We start from the raw sequence: 14,954 nt of genomic DNA on the forward strand, positions 1-14,954 counted from the left end.
CTTGGGAGATGCTGCCGGCTGCAGCTGCTGCAGCTCCAGGATGCGGACGAGGAGCAGGAAGGCGATGCTCAGGAGAAGCAGCCAGAAGAAAACCCAGTAGTGCTGTGGGAGGAAGAGCCACGGCCGCCACAGCTCCATGGGGGACCCTTTGGACCTGGGGAGAAGGTGACCAGGGACACTCATCATCCAGGGGGGAAAGCAAATCCCACTCCCACCCCAGATGGGTATGAGAAAGGTGTTTAAATCAACCCCAAACCTCACTGCCCCTTTCGCAAACCCAAATAAAGCAAGACCAGGGAGGGCACAGGTGACCTGCAATGCATGGGGAAAACTGAGGTAGAGCAGGGGTGAGCTGGACCCACAAGGATCGGACTCCAGCTCCCATCCCTGCACAGCACAACCTCAAAATCCACACGCTTCTCAAACACTGCCAGGCTCCCTGGGGAGCGGGTTCCAGTGCTCCAGCACTCTCTGGGTGAAGAACCTTCTCCTCATGTCCAACCAGCCAAACACCACCCAGCCTTCCATCTCCAGCCCGGAGCCCGTTTCCCGTGTGCTGGCCACTGTGGGACCCCAGGGAGTGCAGCAGCAGGGGGCGGTTCTGGGCACACACAGAGCACTGCTCACGTCAGCCCAAGCTGCTCCAGCTCCTTGTCCCCTGCACTCGAACCTCTGCCGTCTGCCTCGGTCACCGGCTCCCCGGTCACGGCACCGCTCTGGCCCTGCAGCTCCAGCTCACCGCTGGGGAGGGAGAGAACGGGTCTGTGCTGACCCCGTGGCCAGGGCAGACAGTGCCACGGCCTCCCCACCACCCGGAGCCGTTACCTCTGGGCACTGGGCTGACTCTGGGCTCCCTCCCTCACCGTCTCTCCGGCTGGGGCCGCGCGGCTGTCCGGGCTGGCACCTGGCTGGGCAGCGCAGGTGGGAGCATCAGGGGGGAGCCAGACCCCCAGGAGCGCTGGGCACACGTGTCTGACAGTGGGGCACAGCCCGTCTGTCCCCCCGTCCTTACCAAGAGCTGCTTGGGGATGACGGCGATACTGACTCTGCGGCGGGCAGACCCCTGCAATGGAGGGGCCGAGGCTGAGCGCTGTGCCGGCTGCCTCCCCGTCCCCTTCCCTCCCCATTGCCCCCCGGCACAGGCAAGGGACACCGAGGAAAATGGACACTGCCAGCCTCACACCGGCCCTGGCACTACAGGGAAAGCCAGAGAGATAGTGAGATGGGGGAAGATCAAAGCCAAGAGGTTTGTGCCTGTCCTTACTGCTTCAAGCCATGCTGGGGGGGCTGCCTAACCCCCCTCGAGTGTTCCCCTACCTCTTGAGCTGTAGGGGAGTCAGTGCCGAATTCGAGCTGGTGCTATAGAACAGCCAAGCCTGCAGCTCTTGCACTATGACCCTGCAACGCAGAGGGACCCGCCTGAGACCTCCCAGACCAGCAGCCCCCAGCCCCAGGCACCCTGTCTCCCCCCAGCCCCCGAGGCCGCCCCTACGTTTTGCCTCATCCCAGCCTTTCTAGCAGACCTTGCCTGCAGCAAGCAGCTGGCGGGGTGGCATTGCCCAGGGACTAGCGGGTGCATGGGGACCGCTGGACGAGGGAGAGTGGCAGGGCACGGCAAGGTGGTGGCTCTAGGGTGACTGAATTGGGACCAGTTACCTGCTGGAAAGTTCGCATCAGGGGGTGAGGCCTCAGCCGTGGCTCCATGTCATCTGGGAGCAAAGAGAAGCAGCTTACATCACCCTCAAAAATTAAGATGGGGCTGATACACAGCTGGTTGCAAGCCCCCCTCCCATCGAAAGCTGTCCTGGCCACACGCTCTGCGCTGGGCACAAGTCAGAGGTGCCCCGGCTGGGGGAGACCTCGTTCGCGTGTGTGGCGATGGCACGTGTGGGGTTTGGGATCCAGAGACGGATCAGCCTCTGTGCGCCCCGCACTCCCAGCTGGGCCGTGGGACGATGGCTCTGCAGCCACCAGCACCGGCTCCCACAGCGGCTGCAGTTACACCAGCCCCACACATTTGTCATCGGGTCCCAGCTGTCACCTGCCCCGGTCCCCAGCTCACACAACCGGTGTGGCGCAGGGTCACGCTGACCTCCCAGGGGGGTTTGGGACCACATCCACAGGGCCACCCCCGTGCAACCCCACGTGCCCAGCAGCAGAGCCCACCTCACCCTGGGTCTCCACCAGCTGCCGGTTGCGGGAGTTCTGCTGGATCAGGCGCTTCATCTCCTCCAGCTCCGCATGCTCCCGCATGTGGTGCCGCTTCAGGTTCTCCACGTGCTGGACCATCACCTCTGCTGCCCGGCTCATCCGGGCCTCCTGCGGCCAGGTGGGACGGGGATCAGACCCCAACCTCCTGTCGCCAGGGACTCAGGTCCCTACCAGTGCCTCACTGTGCATCCCAAGGTGTCTCCACCCAGGGTGGCAGACGCAGCCCCTTCCTGCTCCCCAGGACACGCAAACATGAGGTCAGCACCACGAGGAGGAAGGATGAACCCCCGCGAGCCCAGTGACAGGTCCCCCAGTGTCCCTCCCTCCCAGCCCTGGCACAGAGCCCCAGGTGACACTCAGACCTGATGTACAGCCCCCAGTTTCTCTGCAGCCCTGGTTGCCCGTTCAACAGTGGCTGCCAGCACAGCCAGGCTGCGCTGCAGCTGCTCCAGCGTCTCCTTGCAGCCCGCGCTGGCGCAGGACGGGCCCAGCCGCTGTGGACAAGAGACGGAGCTGCTGCAGACAGCACTGCGAGCGCTCTAAACCCCCGCTGGACGTCCCCAGCAGACGCCAGCCCCCTGCCCCGCTGCCCGCAGACGCCAGCCCCCTGCCCCGCTGCCCGCCTACCTCCAGGGCAGCGCGGCACTGCCCCAGCTCCTCCTGGATGTTTTCCTCTGCTGCATCCCGCGCCCGTTTCTCCACCTGCACCCGCTGCTGCAGGGTGAACACATCGCAGCGAAAAGCCAGGGCAAGGTGGGCAAAGGCTGCCTGCGGAGTGGGACACACGGTGAAGGGGAGGCCACCAGGACCCTGCGCTGCTGTCCCGAAGGCACAGACCCTCCCAGCATGTCACCAGCCATGGCTGTGCTAAGGATAATTAGCACTTGTCTTGCCCCAGCACCCATTAGGTTGCTGCACGCTAGGGACAGTCCCTGTGAGATGCCAGCCTGACCGGGACACATCCCCTGGGCAGCCAATAACACAAGGAATCCCAAGCCCTCCGGGCAAGCGCACGCGCCCGGCAGACGCCAGCCCTTGCTGGAGGTCCCGGCTGGCAGCAGAGCCTGACTCAGCCCTGGCACTTGCAGCAAAGTTATTTTTATTAGCATGGTTTTCACCACGTCCCTGGCTAAGGGCACCCTCAGCTGCAGAGCGCTTTGTGGGACTGCCGGGCACGCAGGGGACGAGCTGGTCTTGCCACGGAAATGCAGCTGCCTCTGAGTGCCACCACTGGGAAGGGGACTTGCAATGCAGCTGCCAGGGGACTGCAGTGCCTGGGGAGCAGCCAGGAGCAGGGCACAGCCCCAGGGCTGTGAGCCAGCAAGGCATCCGTCCCTTCCCCAGCCCACCCCTGGCCCCAGCAGCCCTCACCTCTATGTCCTGCTCTGTCAAAGCCACCCTGCAAAAAGAGATGTAGTGTCAGAGATGGAGGCACCATGGGGACTGCCTGCAGAAAATGCCCCTGGTCTGCTCCCATGAGTGCCAGGGCTGCCAGGCACCATCAGAAGTGGGGACCCAAGCGCCCCTCTCCTGGAGAGCGGCTCCTGTGGCACAGAAAAGCAGGCAAGTCCGGTCCCTGGACCACGCGGTGCCTTGGGAGCTCCCTGTCCTGCCGCCCCAGCGGGACACAAGCACTTGCTGGTCCTACCTGTGCAAGCCCAGCCTCTCCAGCACCGAGAGCTCACTGGGAAAACTCAGCAGTGGCTCCTCCGGAGTTTCCGCACCTGCAGGGAGGCAATAACGCCATGGGAGAAAGAATACGGGACAGCTTTTGCTTGACCTTTCCTCCTCCCTCTGTCCTCCTGTCCCAGCAGGTGCCTATGGTGTGGGACCATCCCAGTTCTTCCCCCAGTATCAGCGGGGCTTTGGGTCCCCCCGCTCCCCGTGTCCCCACTGAGGGAGACAAACCCCACCAGGCCACGCTGTTCCCACGCTCATCCTCAGCTGCTTGACACCTTCCCCAGGGGAACCCAGCTGGGACTCACCCACCTTCCTCAGTGCCGTCACTGTCCCTGGGCTGCACAGCCAGCTCCTGCCCGCCTGTGCCCGGCACCTGGGGGCACAAGGGCACTGTCGGAGCAAACCCCTCCCTGCTGCTGGACACATCCCAAAATGGGCAGCCCCAAGCGGTGGGGGATCCAGCTGAACCCCGGGGGCTGGGAATGGTCGGGGTCCACCGAACTGTCGCCCTCCTCTCCCTCTCACCTCACTGACACGCTCCACGCTCTGCTTGCTCCCGGCCAAAACCCCATCTGGCTGCACCAGAGCACTGCTCATCCTCCCTGGGGACAGAACGGGCGGTGGCACCAGGCAGCAGCGTGCCCTCCCCAGCCTGACACCAGTTCAGGGGAGACCCCTGAAAACACCACCGGCGTTGCTGCAGGCTCCAGGGGCACCGGCTGGCTGGTGCACCCCAAAATACCCCTGCAGGGTTCAGGAGCTGCAGCTGGGCTGGGCCAGGGCAGGGGAGGAGGGTGAGGGCTCCGGTGCAGCCGGGAGGCAGATCAGGGGTCCGGGGCTGGAAGGGGTGTGGGGCTGCAGGCAGGTGCTGCCAGAGGAAGGGTGCCAAAGCCACCCCTTTCTCCCACCCCACCCCACGCTGCCCCCTTACCTTCATCTGGAGCCACGGGGAGCTCGGCCAGCTGTGCCTCCTGCTCCCTGCAGAGAGAACCTGGGTGAACCCCAGAGAGACTCCGGCAGAAGGGGCAGCATCCCCCTCGTGCCTTCCCCCAGCCGCCCCTCGGTGGATGCTGCTCCGGACCTGGGTCCTTCCCGAGCATGCTCCGCAGCCCGCTCCGTCCTGCTGTCCCTGGCACCAGAGCAGCAGCCGCTGCAGAGCCTCCACCGAGGCCCGCTGGAGCTGCTTCCAGCCAGCAATGAGTCACCAGCCCATGGCCGTCCTTCTCCTCAGGACGTTCTTTCCCCTGGCTGCCAGCAGACCTCACTGCGAGCCGGACTCTGCACCGGCACCAGCAAACCCGCTGCCGCAGAGCCCGGGCCCCAGCTCACATCACTGCCATAGGTATGGCGGGCCTTGACACATGCTTTTGCTCCCTAAAACTGCGCTGGGATAGCCTCGCCACCCCAAATTCCTGTCCTGGGTGCAAGGAAGTCCGGCAGCTCTGTAGCATCCCTGCTGGGGCGGGAGGAGCACGCCAGGGATGGCAGGTCACCTGCGCATGGAGATACGGGAGTTTCCCTGCAAACAGCCCTCTGCAGTCTTGTGCTGGAGCTCAGCACCCAGCTGGGAAAGAGTTTGAACCCCTAAACTTTGCTCCTGGCTCCAGAAAGGGCTACAACACAGCTTTTCTCTCTCCTCCCTGCAAGTCAGGACCAGGACCAGAGGACAAGGGGCTGCTCTGCCAAGATGATGCTCGGTGCCTAAGAGCAGGTGATGCTCCAGCCAGCCTCCTGCCCGCCTTCGCCACCCCGTCCCATCCTCGCTAGCACCCCGAGGGCCGCAGGGGAGCCCTGTGCGCACGTACCTGCGGGGCGAGCTGCTGGGCCGGCGGTGCGTCCTCTGCCGCTGCCGGCGCCGGCGGCCCTGGGCGAGTCCCCGCGCCTCCTCGTCCCCCTCTCCCAGCGGGGTCCCTGCGAGCGGCTTCATCTGCAAAGCATGGAGGCTCCAGGACCAGCACACCTATCATGAAAGACACATATTAGCTGCGCACAGATGGGAGAACGCCTCTAAATGTTATATTTTTAAAGTGTTTTCTCACTCAGCAGCAGCTCCAAGCTCCTCTGCTCAGCGTGGAGGCATTTGTGGGAAAAGAGGGGGGGAGGCCTGCTAGGGTTCAGGAGATGCTGCTGGGATTCAGGAGGGCACGGGGCAAATGGGGAGTTTGTTACAAGCCCCGTAAGCGCACAGTGCTGAGGGCGGACGTTCCCACCGCCTGCCCCCGACTCCTCAGGAGCCACCAGGGATCAGCCCAGCTCGTCACACCAGTGAGCACCAGAGCTCTCCCCGGTCCCTGCTGCGCAGCGCTCGCTCCACGCCAGCCAGGGCAGACCCTGCTCGTCTACTGCAGCTCAGCCTCGCAGACGCTCGCTCCCTGTCTGTGTTTTGTGGATGGAAACATGGAGACGCAACTTGTTTGCCTGGCGTGGCATAAATAACCCCCGGGAAGCCAGACCGAGCACTTCCCCTTAGCTCGGCAACTTTACCAAATACTCCCCGGGTCATTACCTGCTTGGACTTGTCTCAAGAAGCCGAAGGCAGACGCTGGGGCCACCCAGCTTGGAGCCGGCACTCAGCGCTGTCGGTGCCCGGCAGACCCAGGGGTCGGGGCACCCGGTGCAGCCGGCAGACAGCGGGTCGGGGGCCGGGGCCCCACGCGGCACAGGCTGCTGGCGGCAGAGTCTCCCCGGAGGAGAGAGCGATCGCATCTGTGGCAGCGGGAGCTGCCAGGGCAGAGCTGGACGCCAGAAGGCCTTTAAAGGACATGTGCGAGAGTGGCCGGGAGCTCCCTGCGCGGCCGGGGGGGCGAACGGTCCGCAGGTGCCCAGGACACCTCTGCCCTCGGCGCGGGGCCAGATCCTGCGCCCGCTCTCTGGGTGGTGCTCAGGACCTCCACGGAGATGGGGGATCCCCCCGTGCCTTCATGGGGGCACAGCACCAGGCTAAACTGGGTGGCTGATGAGAAGCCCCCTGTAGCATCGTATTTGACGATGCAGGAAAGCTGCACTGCCCAGGTCCCCCACCACTCCTGCCCCTCTGGGCAGCCCCACATTCCCCCACTCATCACCCTCGGTGGCCCTTCCCCTGCCCGACCCCTTTGTTCAAATCCATCACGTCCTCCAAAGCCGCTTTCTTCCCCTGATGAGCTTACACGAGTCAGAGCCGCTGCTCCGCTACAGAGGACGGGGCTGGCAGCTGCTCGTGGCCCCCGCGCCCGGGTGCTCCTGCTGTACGCGAGGAACAAAGCGGGTCCTTGGGGTCTGCAGATCTCACAATCCCCCGGAGGTCGGCCAGCAAACGCATCTGCAGCCCCGGGAGCCCGCGCGCAGCTCCGGAGCAGGAGCTGAGCTGTGACACCGGGGATGAGGCTCCCGACACGGCCAGCGGGCGCTCACAGCCCCCAGCGGCCGCTCACAGCCCCCCCAGCGGCCGCCGCTCACAGCCCCCCCAGCGGCCGCTCACAGCCCCCCCAGCGGCCGCCGCTCACAGCCCCCCCAGCGGCCGCCGCTCACAGCCCCCCCAGCGGCCGCCGCTCACAGCCCCCCCAGCGGCCGCCGCTCACAGCCCCCCCAGCGGCCGCCGCTCACAGCCCCCCCAGCGGCCGCCGCTCACAGCCCCCCCAGCGGCCGCTCACAGCCCCCCCAGCGGCTCGGGTTTCAAACTCCCTCAGAGCCTCGAGGGTGGGCTCTCCCCTCAGCACGAACCCCTGCGGCTCACACCAGCCCCAAAAGCAGAGCTGCTGAGAAAGCATCGGTCATCTCGGGGAAGGAGGAGTTGCTGTCTTCCCTGTAACACACACACCTGGCAACACAAGCTGTGGTGTGCATGATTAGCACCAATTAATGACAATTAGCACATCTTAAGTTCGCATCACCAGCACCAGCAAGATACCAGACCTGCTGAAAGCCAGGCTGGCACTGCCACCCTCTGCCTTACGTTCTTACATATCCTCTGCCTTTGCTTAAAATACAGTACTTTCTGCTCAAAATCTCCTCCATTCCCCGCCACATGCTAAGGGTGCAATAAGAGGCAATGCCCCTCTGCAAATCAGCTCATTCATGCAGCCTCTAAAAGCACCCAGGGATTTTTATGTGTTCTTTTTTCAACCTGGGAGCACTGTGATTACAATCCAGGTTTCACGGGGCCTCACAGAAGCAAGAAGAGCCCAACTGCCCGTGCACAGACCTGTTTGTCAGAGATGAACGTGCTGGGAGATCTCTGGTCCAGGGAGGCAGGCGGCGGGGGCTCTGCTGTCCCCTCCACCCCGGGGGTCCCGGCAGCGACGGTGCCTTCCAGGGTCCCGGAGCAGCGCTGAACGCGCAGCTCAGACTGCGGGGACCGTGGTCATCCGGATTATCCACTCATCGGAGGAAAGCTGCTCAGAGCGACACCGGCTGCTACTGCTGATGCGGCAAAGGTGATTTACTAGGTCTGTGCAGGGGGCCCAACTACAAAGCAACACCCCAGCCCTCCAGCAAATCTGTCTTCATGTGGCCCCGATCCCCCCAGCTGACAGGGACCTGGCGGCCACCAGACGACACAGGGGAAAACACAGTTCTCTTGTTTGAATAAAAGGTTGTTGGCAAAAAAACAAAACGAAACAAAAAACCCACAAACAACAAACCAACAGATGAGAAAGAGGGGTTTTGCTTCTTTTGGTTCAGTTTTAAATTCCAGGTTGGAAAAAAACAAACCCAAAAGGCTGCTGAGCCTTCCCCTGAGCAGTTCAGCCTCACATCTGGGTGCCACAGCCACATTTCAATGCAAAACTGCACCAGCATATTGGGTTTTACGGGCACGTGATGAACAGGGTATCACTAACACGTGGTCACCTCCAGGGAGGAGCAGGGTGAATTACCAGCCCCAGCGCGCTGCCCGCGGGAAGGGACACAGCACCTGCCCACGGTGCTGCGGCCCCTGGGGGGACGGGCTTGGACCACTTCCAGGGCAGCCGCCGAGCTCAGCCCCTTCCAACAGGCGCTGGAGCGGCTCCAGCTCCTGTGCAGCGCTGGCGTCCGGCACCCAGCGCCCACGGGCGCAGCACTCGCGCACCCCTGCCCACCCAACAGGGGTCACTGCTGCCAGCGATGGCACCAAGGGGCACTTGGAGAGCAGAGGAGAGCAGACGAGAGCATCTGCTCGTGAGCTGGTTCAGAAAGGCCACCGCGGGAGGATGAGGAGGCAGCAGAGTGCACAGGTAACAGATACAATTAATTTCCTTAAAGACAAACGAACAGCTATTAGGTCAAAAAGGGAATTCCCCTCCCTACCACGAAGAAGGTAAATCTACCCAAACAGAAGACCAAGCAGCTAAAGCACCACTGTCAAATATCACAAGTATATGGGCTGAAAATGATGCACTGCCTTCTCCACACAGCCCAGGAAACCTCCACGACGAACGCTCAGACCTCCCGCTTCACCAGCCCTGCCGATAAACCACAGCAGGGACGAGCCCGGCCCGGCTCTCCTGGATGGTTCTGCTGAACTGTAAAACCTGACTGGTGTTTACGCCACATCCGCTCTTTGTGCTGCTCAGGCCGGATTTTAAACTTGAGAGAGTCAAGGGGAGTCAGAAGCAGAGTTTTCTGTGCACCACGCAACCAGCGCCCGCCCCAGCGCGTCCGGCGTTCCCAGGGTTTGCCTCCAGTTCTCCCAACGCGCCCAAGACCGCGCGCGTACACCCAGGAGCCTGCAGCGCGCGCCGAGCGCGGCCACGGGCAGACACAGGGCTAAGAAGCCTCTTCCCACAAACCAGCATAACGGCCCCAGCAGAACGGGAACCCCCCTTGCAGTTTGTGAAGCCGGTCCCTGCATGACTACTGTTTCTTGCAAAATCCACGTGGGCTGGCCCAATACACAGCTCCCAGCATTTCCAGGTCAGTCGGAAGCGCACGCTGCACGTGGCGGCCAAGAGCAGCCTGTCCAAATGAGACCATCGCCTAAGGAGAGCAGGGAGCAGCTGTGAGCCCAGCCGTCCATCGGGGAGGCTCCAGACCCTTGGTTATCTTCATGTGACTGACAACCGAGCAGTGGGGACAAGGACACAGAGGTCACTCGGTAGAAGCTTTGCAGGGAAACTGCAAAGACTGCAGCCTGCTGCCTAATAAAGCCAGAACAGCAGGCTCAGACCTTGACAATCGGGGCACAATTTCTATTTATGTCACATTTTGGGCAGCCATACAATAACTCCAATATACTCAGCCACTAACTCACTGCTATGCAAACATATCAAGCATTTGGCTCTCTCCCATTTTTATCTTTCCAGCCTTCTGAGCAGAAGGTGCCCAGACCAGGTTTCCAGTGGGCATTTTCAAGGACAGAGGGTAGAAATTTGGGAACAGTCACCCCATAACACCTAATTACCTTGGAGTGGGAAGCATCATCATCACCATATTGAAAAACAGAAACATGACAGAGACAGAAGGCCCTGGCCAAATAGAGAAAAGCCAGATTTAAAGAAGAAATTCCAAGTTTAACCAGTTCTTCCTCTAAACCCCACTCTCCTGCTATTTAGCAGTGCCAGGCTGTGGTTGGACTCAGTGATCCTGAGGGTCTCTTCCAACCAAAATGATGCGCGCTCTCTCTAACACTTGAGATATGAAGGTTTTGGAGCAGGTGTTTCTTTCCCTTGGCTGCCAGGCTGCTGCTGAAGTGAGGAGCGGCCAGACAGGGCAGAGCCAGGGCAGAGCCAGGGCAGAGCCAGGGCAGAGCCAGGGCAGAGCCAGGGCAGAGCCAGGGCAGAGCCAGGGCAGAGCCAGGGCAGAGCCAGGGCAGAGCCAGGGCAGAGCCAGAGATGGCTGCAAACACATCCATTGTTTAATCAAGAAAACCATCAGGGCACGAGTGGGGCTGGATGGCGTCGTTCAGCGACAGCTCAGCTCAAACCGGGCTGGCCAGCATTGCCACGAGGCCCCGGCTGCCACGGGCGCTCTGTGCCACAGCCCACGCTCGCCCGGGCGCCTGTTGGGCCTCCATGGCCCTGGTGAACCCCAGAGAGGGACTGGGCTGCAGCTGCCACCGTCTCAACGAGCATCCTCTGTCCCAGGAAGCCATCACCCTGCAGCCCCTTCGGTGCTCACCTGGGAAGAGGGAAGGAGAGAAGTCAAGAAAAGGGAAACCCAGCACCAGCTACGCTCCAGCACAGCTTCTTGCTGGCACGTGGTGGTTCCCCAGCACAGACCAGGAGCGTGGAGGCTGCTGTCCCCATGAGACACCCCAGCATCTGCCTCACCTCCCTCCTTCCAGCACAGCTTGCAGCGATTTCTTTAGAGCCGCGTTGCTGCAGCCCAGAGCAGCAGTCAGACGGCTCCGGTGCGCTGGGGTAACCTGGGATGGAGAGGAGCAAGATTCTGCCCTGCCAGGAGCCCACCTGAGCCCCCTGGCCAGGCCCGGGGTCCACGGCAGCCCCAGCCGCCAGCCCACAGCAGATGTGCAGGGCTCCGGTCTCACCTGGCTTCGGTACGTGGTGAGCACGGCCATCACCAGCTTGGCATAATTCAGCGATGTGGCAAAGGCTGGGGCCTGTCGGCACAGGGTCAGGACCAGGAGATCGAAGAGCTCGAGAGGCAGCTCCTCCTGGAAAGAGCCATGAGTAGCAGACGGTCCTTGCTCCGGAGCTGCTGGAGCTGGCAGAGAAACCTGGGGGACAAGGGGCCCCTCACCTGCCGGCCCAGCACGGCCTGCACCACCGGCAGCAGCTTCTCAGACAGGGGCACCTCCAGGACCTGGCTGCGGCAGACAGAGGGTGAAGAGGAGCCGCAGTGCCCACGCAGCCCCCCTGGAGCCGCGGGGCAGGGGGAGGGCAGAGGCAGAGCCGGCACCGCGCCGCCGCTCACCCGAGCAGCAGCCGCACGCAGTCCGGCGCCAGGCTCTCCTCCACAAGCTCGCACACCAGCTTGGTCTGCTCAGCACCTGCAAGGGCAAAGCAGAGGGGGCAGAGCCTCCGGACTGCCAGATCCACAGGGACATGCCTGACCCTTCCCGGCACCCCTTCACACAGGGTACACCCCACTCAGGACACCCACAGTGTGCCCCCTTCTACTGTCAGGGATAATCCAGCTTCTTTACCCACCCACAACAAGGGTTCAATTAGCTCCAGTCCCTAAGAAAAGGGGATGCTGTGTGGCAGAGGTCCACGCGGGACACCCCTCATGCCAACAGGTCCTTCTTGGGGCAGTTTCGGCCCCAGCGTGAGGAGCTGCCAGCAACCCTGCAGCTCACGGAGAAACGACAGCTGTCCTTTGGGAGAAGTGATGCTGGAACCAGCCCGGCCTCCCCTCCCTCTCAGGCACCTGTAAACCCACCTGCAACCCCAACTCCACCTGCCCAGATAAAACCAGCACCACCTCTCCGTGGCCGCTAACACATGTTCTGGTGATAAACGCCCCAGGAGACAACACGGCAGCTGGGGCTCCCCTCCCGCTGGGTGCGGCTCTCGGCCCCCCTGCCCTGTCTCCCGCGAGCCCACCGCACCTTCCCCCGGCTGCCGCAGGACCGCGGCCACCACGACGCCACAGAAGGGCTGGTAATACTTGGAGCAAAACGAAGCCAGGGCAGCCATGAGGTGTCGGGAGGGCGGCTGGGTGAGGGCCCGGACCTGCGGACAGAACGGGCAGGAGGTGGGCACGCGGATGAGGGAGCGGAGTGCAGGAAACCTCCGCCCCCACACTCACTCGCCCCAGGAAGAGCTGCTCTGCCAGGACGGCCGCGCTGGTGTAGCTGAGGTCGGGGCTGAGCGCCGGCAGCCAACTGCAGAAACGCAGCAGGAGGTGCTCGGGGCACGTGGAGAGCTGGAGGAAGGAGCACAGCCCCTCGAGCTGGGGACAGCAGAGGGACGTTCGGGACAGCAGCAGGCACCCACGGCACTGCTGGCGCAGGGAGGGTGCTGAGGCTCACCTGGCCGGGAGAGCAGCTGTTCAGGACACGCAGCTCGGGCGGGACGCTCAGCTCCGAGTGCTACAGGGAAACGCGGTCCCTGAGTAACACGCCAAACAAAGCAACCCACAAAATACAGCTCTGGGGCTTTTCTCTTCCCCACACCCCCCGGCCGGGCCAGCACGGACCCCGCGGGCTGCCATCGCACAGCGGATCCCTGCGGGGCAGAGCCCAGTGTTGGGGGGCAGAGCCCAGTGTTGGTGCCCGAGCCCAGAGGAGGTGCCCATGGGGTGCTTTACTCTTCTCCAGCCACCCCTGCAAAACCCACCTCCCATCCCTCTCCCACCCCTTCCAGCATGACCCCGGTCAGACCGTCAGCTCCAGAAGAGAGACAGAAGAAACCACTTACATTGGATTCCTTCTGCAGCAGCATTTTCAGCCTCGGTCCATGTACCTGGGGAAAATGAGGTGAAGGAACAGAAATCAGATTGCAAAGGCTCCCTGGCTGGAAGGGGAAAGCAATCCCTGTGCGGTACCTGGAGAAAGGACTGGAGCTCTGCTGCCAGCTCTGCCTGCGAAACCTTCCCGGGGCCGCCGGCCGCGTCCTGCTGGGAGCTTCCCTGAGCAGCTCCGGCCGGGCTCCGAGCAGATCTGTCCCCCAAAGGCTCCCCAGACACCTCCTCTTCCGTCCCTGGCACATCCCCGCTCTCCTGGGTTCCCGGGGGGTCAAATGCTGCCTCCTCCAGCAGCGGCCTCTTCCCCACTCTCCCCTCGTCCACCTCCAGGCTGCCCTCCAGCACCTTCTTGCGCTTCCCACCTTGAAGCGCAGAGTCGGTCACATCACCAGTGGCACTGGGCTGCTTGCTGAAACACCACTTCAGTTTTCTTCGCCCCTCTGGCTTGTTCTGGGCAATTTTCTGGCACAGACACCAGAGCTGCTGCCGGCACGCCGCAGACAAGGGAAGCCAAGGTGGGGAGCACGGCTCTCCCTGCAGCCCCTGCTGGAGCAGGTTCCCCAGCGCCCGCACCCAGGGGTCCCCGTGGGGGTCCCGCTCCACAGCCCGGAGCAGCCGCCCGAGGCAGCTCCCGGGCACCACGGCTTGCACCGCGAGGAGCAGGGAGAAGAGGTTTCTCTGGCACACGACAGGGAGCAGCAGCAGCCGCGGTTTGCTGGAAAAGGGGAGAAAAGGTAGAGGTGACAGGTCAGAGCAAAACCCGAGTCTTTACTGCCCGCCTGCCTCGTGGGGCAGAGCCTAACGGGACAAGGAGGCAGCAAACGCCCCCGCCAGCTCGTGCAGACACAAGCCGGAGGACCGCGGGTCCCTGCTACGATCCCGACCTCACGCACCGGCTGCTGCCCAGCGGGCAGACACACAGCGCCAAACCGGGCACGCAAGGCGCCAAACCGGGCACGCAAGGCGCCAAACCGGGCACGCAAGGCGCCAAACCGGGCACGCAAGGCGCCAAACCGGGCACGCAAGGCGCCAAACCGGGCGCCAAACACCGAGTTCAAGAAGGGCAGCTGACTCACACGGCCAGGGCCCCCTCCGGCCCCTCCGGTGCGGGCTCCTCGGCACACAGGGCTGCGATGAGCAGCTGCCAGGAGAACGCTGGCCCCGGCCCCTCCAGGGCCCGCGCCCGCTGCAGCATCCGGAGGGCGGCCAGCGGCCCGGAGCGGCTGGAGAGCGCGTGGAGCAGGAGGCGGCACGGCCGGTCCAAGCGCTGCAGCCAGGGGGGCTCCATCGCTGCCGGGGGTCTTCACAGCCGCCTGTGAGAACAGCGTGGCAAGCCCAGCGCGGGTCACACGGAGAAGGGTGTGGGACGACCTGCACAGCAGGACAGGGCCAGCCGTGCTCCGGAGCAAACCCGGGGCTCTGAGCAGCAGCAGCTGCAGCTTCGGGGCCGCCCTCACCTGCGCGCGCGGGCGTCCGTGGTTCCACGCATCGCCGCCGGGTGCAGAAGCGGGGCCGGGCCGGTGATCACAGCCGGGCCAGGGGACCGGGAGCTCCCGGAGCCCTCCGGCTCACAGCTGCACCATCACCAGCTCCGCGCTCCCAGGGGGCTCCCGGCCGCGGCGAACCCGGGAGCGCAGGGTGCCCGGTGTCCCCCCGGGACCGCCCGGTGTGCCCCGCGTTCCACCCCCGGGACCGGCAGCACCCGCCGCTTCCGGCCCCGCCCCCTAGAAAAGCGC

The 14,954-nt window shown here is 63.6% G+C and overlaps 2 protein-coding genes across 12 annotated transcripts; both read right to left on the reverse strand.

Moving 5' to 3' along the window:
- Positions 1 to 39: 39 nt before the first annotated feature.
- On the reverse strand, positions 40 to 9,875 carry LOC136110936 (inositol 1,4,5-triphosphate receptor associated 2-like). Of its 3 annotated transcripts, none has more exons than XM_071817879.1 (14): positions 8,075 to 9,875; positions 5,697 to 5,851; positions 4,823 to 4,869; positions 4,417 to 4,493; positions 4,201 to 4,264; positions 3,860 to 3,935; positions 3,583 to 3,610; positions 2,839 to 2,979; positions 2,574 to 2,705; positions 2,172 to 2,319; positions 1,657 to 1,709; positions 1,013 to 1,063; positions 826 to 908; positions 40 to 741 (listed from the first exon to the last, which is right to left on the reverse strand). In XM_071817879.1, the coding sequence occupies exons 2-14, from the start codon at positions 5,816 to 5,818 to the stop codon at positions 624 to 626; spliced, it is 1,140 nt and encodes a 379-aa protein (XP_071673980.1). In that variant the 5' UTR covers positions 5,819 to 5,851; positions 8,075 to 9,875; the 3' UTR covers positions 40 to 623. The 3 variants fall into 3 exon arrangements, 2 of the variants coding, with proteins under 2 accessions (XP_071673980.1, XP_071673981.1); XM_071817880.1 differs by having other exon boundaries at positions 647 to 741; positions 826 to 904; XR_011742143.1 differs by lacking the exon at positions 40 to 741 and adding an exon at positions 1,318 to 1,398 and having other exon boundaries at positions 842 to 904.
- An 808-nt stretch (positions 9,876 to 10,683) lies between these two features.
- On the reverse strand, positions 10,684 to 14,927 carry FANCE (FA complementation group E). Of its 9 annotated transcripts, XM_065854552.2 has the most exons (12): positions 14,676 to 14,923; positions 14,295 to 14,531; positions 13,300 to 13,933; positions 13,173 to 13,217; positions 12,785 to 12,844; positions 12,562 to 12,705; positions 12,362 to 12,485; positions 11,725 to 11,800; positions 11,551 to 11,617; positions 11,339 to 11,464; positions 11,121 to 11,215; positions 10,684 to 10,968 (listed from the first exon to the last, which is right to left on the reverse strand). In XM_065854552.2, exons 2-12 carry the CDS (start codon positions 14,504 to 14,506, stop codon positions 10,965 to 10,967), a joined length of 1,587 nt encoding a protein of 528 aa, XP_065710624.1. In that variant the 5' UTR covers positions 14,507 to 14,531; positions 14,676 to 14,923; the 3' UTR covers positions 10,684 to 10,964. The 9 variants fall into 9 exon arrangements, 1 of the variants encoding a protein (XP_065710624.1); XR_010652686.2 differs by lacking the exon at positions 10,684 to 10,968 and having other exon boundaries at positions 11,551 to 11,613; positions 14,676 to 14,924; XR_010652685.2 differs by lacking the exons at positions 10,684 to 10,968; positions 11,121 to 11,215; positions 11,339 to 11,464 and having other exon boundaries at positions 11,725 to 12,485; positions 12,562 to 12,678; positions 14,676 to 14,927.
- Positions 14,928 to 14,954: the final 27 nt, after the last annotated feature.

Source organism: Patagioenas fasciata, chromosome 21, assembly GCF_037038585.1.
Source record: "Patagioenas fasciata isolate bPatFas1 chromosome 21, bPatFas1.hap1, whole genome shotgun sequence".
Taxonomy (NCBI): Eukaryota; Metazoa; Chordata; class Aves; order Columbiformes; family Columbidae; genus Patagioenas; species Patagioenas fasciata.

Coding starts and splice junctions, on each gene's coding strand:
- LOC136110936 (XM_071817879.1), bottom strand. CDS start 5,818: ATGAAGCCGCTCGCAGGGACCCCGCTGGGAGAGGGGGACGAGGAGGCG. Junction 4,494..4,822: donor CCCCGTGGCTCCAGATGAAG/GTAAGGGGGCAG, acceptor TTCTGTCCCCAG/GGAGGATGAGCAGTGCTCTG. Junction 909..1,012: donor TCATCCCCAAGCAGCTCTTG/GTAAGGACGGGG, acceptor TGCGCTGCCCAG/CCAGGTGCCAGCCCGGACAG.
- FANCE (XM_065854552.2), bottom strand. CDS start 14,506: ATGGAGCCCCCCTGGCTGCAGCGCTTGGACCGGCCGTGCCGCCTCCTG. Junction 12,845..13,172: donor TGCTGCAGAAGGAATCCAAT/GTAAGTGGTTTC, acceptor GTTTCCCTGTAG/CACTCGGAGCTGAGCGTCCC. Junction 12,706..12,784: donor ACAGCTGCTCTCCCGGCCAG/GTGAGCCTCAGC, acceptor TGCTGTCCCCAG/CTCGAGGGGCTGTGCTCCTT.